This window comes from Crinia signifera, chromosome 7, assembly GCF_055691185.1.
Source record: "Crinia signifera chromosome 7, ASM5569118v1, whole genome shotgun sequence".
NCBI classification, from domain to species: domain Eukaryota; kingdom Metazoa; phylum Chordata; class Amphibia; order Anura; family Myobatrachidae; genus Crinia; species Crinia signifera.
Window position 1 is genome coordinate 14554262 of NC_139223.1, and position 6194 is coordinate 14560455.

Below are 6194 nucleotides of genomic sequence, written 5' to 3' on the forward strand. Positions count from 1 at the left end.
GTGACCGATCAATATTTGCTGATTTTCTTTCCCTCCCTTATTCAAAGTGGGAGCCAAGATTAGGGTTAGAATGTAGGAATGGTCGAGTAGAGCTGAATTTGATGCTCATCTCTATGGAAAATGCAGCATCACTGTGGAAGAACACAGAAGGCGACATGTGGTAACTTGTCATTGAGCTGTGGATGCTCTATAACTATTCATTTAGCATATATATCAATATTTTACAATAGGTCTTATTCTGATTGACTCGCAAGGCTACACTTATACATAGGGAGCATCCCTCCCTTCAGTCACAGCATACCGGAACATCCCTCCCTTCAGTCACAGCATACCGGGACATCCCTCCCTTCAGTCACAGCATACCGGGACATCCCTCCTTCAGTCACAGCATACCGGGACATCCCTCCCTTCAGTCACAGCATACTTGAACGGTTAATGAATGTGCAGAGGTAACTGCTTACTATCAGAAGGTTACAGCACATGTACATTTTGTATAAACAGTAACGCTCTTCAAAGAATTGAAACAAAATATTGGGGAAGACCGTGCAGAGGGGATCCACTGTGTGAGGATAAACTATCCTTTTTTAAACCCGTAAAGAGAAAAAGATTTATAAAATATAACTTTTATTTCTTATTTTAAGAACTGCGACATATAAAAACACATGTAAGGGTAAGACAAGGTAAATATAAAAATGGGGAATGACCCTGCGTAGTGGATCCCCTCTATCCCCAATTAAACTGTTATGATGCATTTGTACTAATTGGGGATAGAGGGGATCCACTACGCGGGGTCATTCCCCATTTTTATATTTACCTTGTCTTACCCTTACATGTGTTTTTTATATGTCGCAGTTCTTAAAATAAGAAATAAAAGTTATATTTTATAAATCTTTCTTTCTCTTTACATGCGCCTTACATGTGACAATCTCTTCCTGTTTCATTGACTACAACTCCATTGTCCTTAGGCAGCACACCCCACAATCAATATTGTCCTTGACTGTAATAAAGGGGTCCAACAAGTATATTTAACTCCTACCTTCCAGTGCAATTGGCAAACCCCCATTCTGATGCTCCATTTTAAACACACTGTCTATATCATTATATGTATCATTTTATGTCAATATTTTGCAATAATTTTTTAAGAATAATTAAAGGTTATATTTTTTGTACATTTATTCTATGTGCACCACACAGTGATACTCTTTTTCTTCTTTTCTCTAAATTAACTCCTAGGGAGAGAAGTTTGGGCTGTAGGATAGCGGGGGCAATTGTGTTAAATGCCGAGCTGAAGTCGATGAATAGGACCCTTGCGTAGGTGCCTGGATGATCCAGGTGTCCCAGGATATAATGCAGCCCTAGGTTAACTGCATCCTCGACGCTTCTGTTTGCTTGGTAGGCGAACTGCAGGGGGTCGAGATGATAGGTGTTGGTCACTTCCCTCAGATGGTTCATTTACCAGCCTTTCGAATGCCTTCATGACTACTGATGTTAGTGGGACTGGCCTGTAGTCATTTAGATCCTTCACAGTCAAGTTCTTGGGAACCGGAATAATAACTGAGCGTTTGAAGCAGGCGGGAACCCTACTCGTTTCCAGTGAGGTGTTAAAGATCACAGTGAAGATGGGTGCAAGCTGCGTTGCAAGGGTAGATGGCGACACTCCATCAGGACCCGCAGCCTTCCTAAGTCTGACCCTTTTGAACAAAGCTTCCACCTCCCCCTGGTCCACCTGCAAGACCTCGGATTGTCGGTCAGGGTGGTGTGGCGGTGGAGCTGCCTTATTGTGGTCAAGAGGAGGGGGTTGAGGCACTGGGCTCCTTTTTTTGAATCTGCAGTAAAACTAGTTCAGTTCCTGGAGCATTGGAGTTGGGCTTGGGGCTTTCTCGTAGCTGGTAATAGCTTGCATGCTTTTCCAGACTGCCGCAGGGTCATTGGCTGAGAGGTTGTTTGTCAGCTTGTTGGCATAGCACTTATTTGCCAGCCTGATTTCACATGCCAGGCTGTTCCAGGCCTATTTGTACTGTGCCCTATCCCCACCACTGTAGGCCTCCTCCTTGGCCCGGTGGAGCTTCCTTAGCTGACTGCGAAACCATGGCTCGTTGTTATTAAAGGATCAAACCATTTTGGATGGTACACACAGATGCTCGCAGAACTGACTGCTAGTTAGTTCAGGTCAGTAGCAGAGGCTTAAAAAACCCTCCAGTCCATGCAATCGATACAAGCCTGAAGCTTTAGTTTCATCTCAATTGACCAGCTTTTAACTGACCAGAAAGTGGCCTTTGCTGACTTTAGCTTCTGAGTATACGTTGTGAGGAGGTGGACCAGAAAGCCCCAGGGCTGCTCGTAGGATGGATCGGTAGGTAGACTTTATAGCGGTGTAGCAGTGGTCCAGCGTCCACCCATCCCTGTGTGACATTTGACCTGCTGCTTGTACTTGGTAACTCCTGGACAGGTTGGACCTGTTGAAGTCACATAATATTATGGTTGTATGTACATACGCGGTGCTGGAATAGATGCACAGAATCAGAAAGGTCTTGGAAAATTTATGGGCATTCCTGGGTAGTGACTTAGGCTGTAACATAATAAAAAAATGTGTAAAATGAAGCGCTGTGAATACTTTCCGGTGCACTGTATAAAATGAGTAAGCACATTGCCATCGCAGTCATTGCCCAGGAAGGCCCATACATTTTCCAAGACATTTCTGATTCTGTGCATCTATGGCAGCAGTGCCTCTGTACATACAACCAGAAGCGCACATGCAGTTACACAAAGTGCACTCCTAAATATCCACCATGTGTAAGGGGAATACCGTGGGCATGACAGTAGAAGGGGCTATGTTCTCAGATACCTCTGCTTCCACATAGCTGTGCCTGGGTAATAGTCAGTACTGCTCCTACCCGATAGTGGCACCGTCAATGGAAGGAGAGGACCTAGAGGAGAAGATGATGCACCACATGCACTGAAGTTGCATTTCAGAGTTTGGGCTTCCATGGAGAGGCTGCTGTGTCCGAGACCAAGAATAAATCATCATGGAGGCCTACTCAATATATCCACTTTTTTCCTTCCTACATTCATCATCACTGACATTTACTGACGCATCAATCACCACCAGCTGATGTCGTGTTTGACATTTGAGTAATATTTATGTGATCTGAATTGGCTTTGCCTAAAATGTCGTCTTCTTCCCAGACAAACGTTTCCACTAGTTGAAAGACGCTGAATTACTATTAGTGCCAGTTCTAGTACTAGGATGACCATCCCGACCCATAGACTGATCCATCATTAAATGGTCTCATTTTACAACGTAAACAATACGTCACACACAATGAGGTAGGGAATGGATGTACTGATGCTTTGTTTTTTTAACAATAAAAAAACTTCCCAAATACAGAAAGTTTTGGAGCAAAAACATGTGACAGCATATAGCCAATAAGATCCCATTTTGAGATCCGGGTTAAATCCGAATAATCCGGACATTGTTCTGCTTGTGTCTGTTTTTCTCACTCTTTCTGAATCTTTTTATTGATTTAACAGCAATGTTTTGCCTAAATGTTTAAAATAGCAGATGATCCTCATCACGGTGCTTTTATATGTAATCAAAAAAGTGCTAGCACATCTAACCTTGTTCACCCCGTGATTTCTGGGTTATGCAATCCCTAACCTGAGAGATCTGATTGGTTGTTTCAAGGACCAATTTTTGTGCATTATTTGTTACTGATCAATATTACTTAATCTGGTTCTGATGGTATTCTGCAAGCCACAACACCTCATCTGCAAAGAGGAAGGCCAAAATCAGTTAGGCTTCGGGATAACAATGTTTGACCTAGGATGATATATTAGGATACAAATAATAAGCGAGCAGGTAACCTACTGTATGCATTATGCATGCCCCAAACATTTTAGTATTAGATTGAGTCCATCTTTACTTTAAATGCCTTATTGTACATACAACTAGGACATTTATTTATTGGTGAGCCTTGTATCTCCTGTCTCTTCAGATAAAGAGAGCCTTGCACACCGACGACCTATAGAAGAGGATTTCGAGAAACTGAGAGTGGATATAGAGAAACTGAGAGTGGATATAGGTAAGGTGAAGCAATTCATTGGATATGACGTAGAGATCTATATTATCTGTAGAAATACAATTGTGTAGTCATAATGATGGAAATGTTTGACCAGATATGGAAATAACTAGAGTGTAAATGTCACAATAACCAATTCCCACCATCCGCTATATACTGCAGTGTGTGTGTGTGTGTGTGATTGCACTTTGAGATCCTCCAAAAATTCTCTCGGTTCTTATGAGATTTTCTTTTACAGAAACAGGCAGCAAAATGTCTTCACCACAATCGGTTAACCCAGAGGTTGATGGATGTGAGATGAATTGTAAGCTCTGTGGCCAGGTAATGGGTTGATTCTTATATAAATAACTATGGGCCTGATTCATTAAGGGTCGCACATGATATGCAACCCACTGGGTGCCGGGATACTGCGGGCAATTGAGTTGTAGGTGCAGTGGTGCCCTGTGTGTGTGTGTGTGTGTGTGTGTGTGGTATGGGTTGTACCAGTTAAGTGAGGGGTAGTTGTAGGGGTGCGGGACTGGTGGTGTGGTGGATGAGATAGGGGTGCATGGGGTACTGCGGGTGGGTGATGTGCGGGTGCGGTGTTGGTCCCACTGGGTTGCGGGGGTATTGCGTGTTGAGGAGGTCCGGGTGCAGGGTGCTGAGGGTGGGTGCCATGGGTGGGGGAGGGGCAGGTGCAGGGTTGGCACAGTTTGTGGAGGGTGTCCGTAGGTGTGTCAGTGGAGGGTATGTGTGTAATGCAGGTGGTGGTGTGGCTGGGGTGGGGCGAGTGCGGTGGTGTTGGGGGTGGGTGGGTGAAGGACAGCTGCGGGTGATCCGCATGTGGGTGTACTGCATGCGCAGTAGGTGCGGGAGTGCCGTGGGTAGGAGCAGTGGTACTGTGGGTTGAGAAGAAGCATTTGTGGGTGGGGGAGTGGCTTATATAATATAGGAAATGCTTGAATGAATGAATGAATGAATGACATAGGATGCGGGCCTCCGCAATGCCCTCAGTGTGCATGCTCCAGAGCGTCGCCCCTCGCCCCACTATAGGCGCGCCCCCGGCTCTTTCTCCTGTCATGGTTTGGGCCCCAAACACACACAAAAACAAACATAGAGTATTTTTGTTTTGTTTACTTCAAATTAAAATCCTATTACACATTATGCCACATACTGTAGTGCCCATTACATTCACACACCGTACAGGCCATTACACATTAATACACCGCTATTTCAATTATGCAACAATGGAATACTGATTGCACATTATGGCAGACACTGTAATGCCCATTACACATTGTCCCCTACCGTGATGCCCATTGTTAAAGCCTAATAGATCCCAAACCAATGGACAATAAGTGAATTGCGCAGTTTACGTACTGTGTCCGTAAACGTATTACCTTTATACCTAACTACAGGCGAACCAATGCATAGCACCACATAGTGAACCTTAGCAGCGTTTCACTCACACTAAACTGATACCCTTATGGTGGAATCCTTTCGGAGTACTAAGTATTTAAACACACTTAAATACACCAGGTATAATTTCCTGTTAACCCTTCCGCTTATAGCGACTTAGTATAAATTCCAGAGTAAGGATACAAAGTCCTTCACCGTATATTTAGTCCTTAATGGACAAAGGGGTAACAGAGTATGAAATAACAACACCATGTACAATTCTCTACATAATTCTTAACAATAACTAAATGAAAAAGGGGGGAAAAACAGATGCAGCATAATCAGCCAAAGTACAACAATACAAAAGCACAGTTAACCGTCTCTCAACATGCGGCACTACTCAGTCCGAGTATCTGTATTCAGTCCTGAGCACAGTCCAAAATAAAAAGATAGAAAGAGAGTCCTGATACCGTGCACAGCATTATATAGGTCCAGGCAATTGGGTACAGTAAAGTTATTCAATGGCCAAGAGGCCGGGTTTGCTTTCTCCTGATTGATACAGTAAGGATGCACAGCTATGTCTTTGTCCAAAGCTTTGTCATATGTCTAGGGGTCATGCTGTGCATCCGGTTTCAGCTGGATCTTTCAATTTGCCCATCCTCATGGCAATGTGTAACATAAGATATATGTATTTTGTCCATAACTCCTGACTGGTAAATATTGCGCACTAAAAACAAA

The 6194-nt window shown here is 43.7% G+C and overlaps 1 protein-coding gene across 3 annotated transcripts in view; it reads left to right on the forward strand.

The window, feature by feature from the left end:
• The window catches only part of LOC146019805 (uncharacterized), a 120488-nt gene that overhangs the window by 71171 nt on the left and 43123 nt on the right, over positions 1–6194 (forward strand). For all 3 annotated transcript variants that reach the window (XM_083152372.1, XM_083152371.1, XM_083152373.1), the window contains 2 exons: positions 3996–4082; positions 4318–4400. In XM_083152372.1, coding sequence (XP_083008498.1) covers positions 3996–4082; positions 4318–4400 — 170 coding nt within the window. The remainder of the gene's footprint in view (positions 1–3995; positions 4083–4317; positions 4401–6194) is intronic.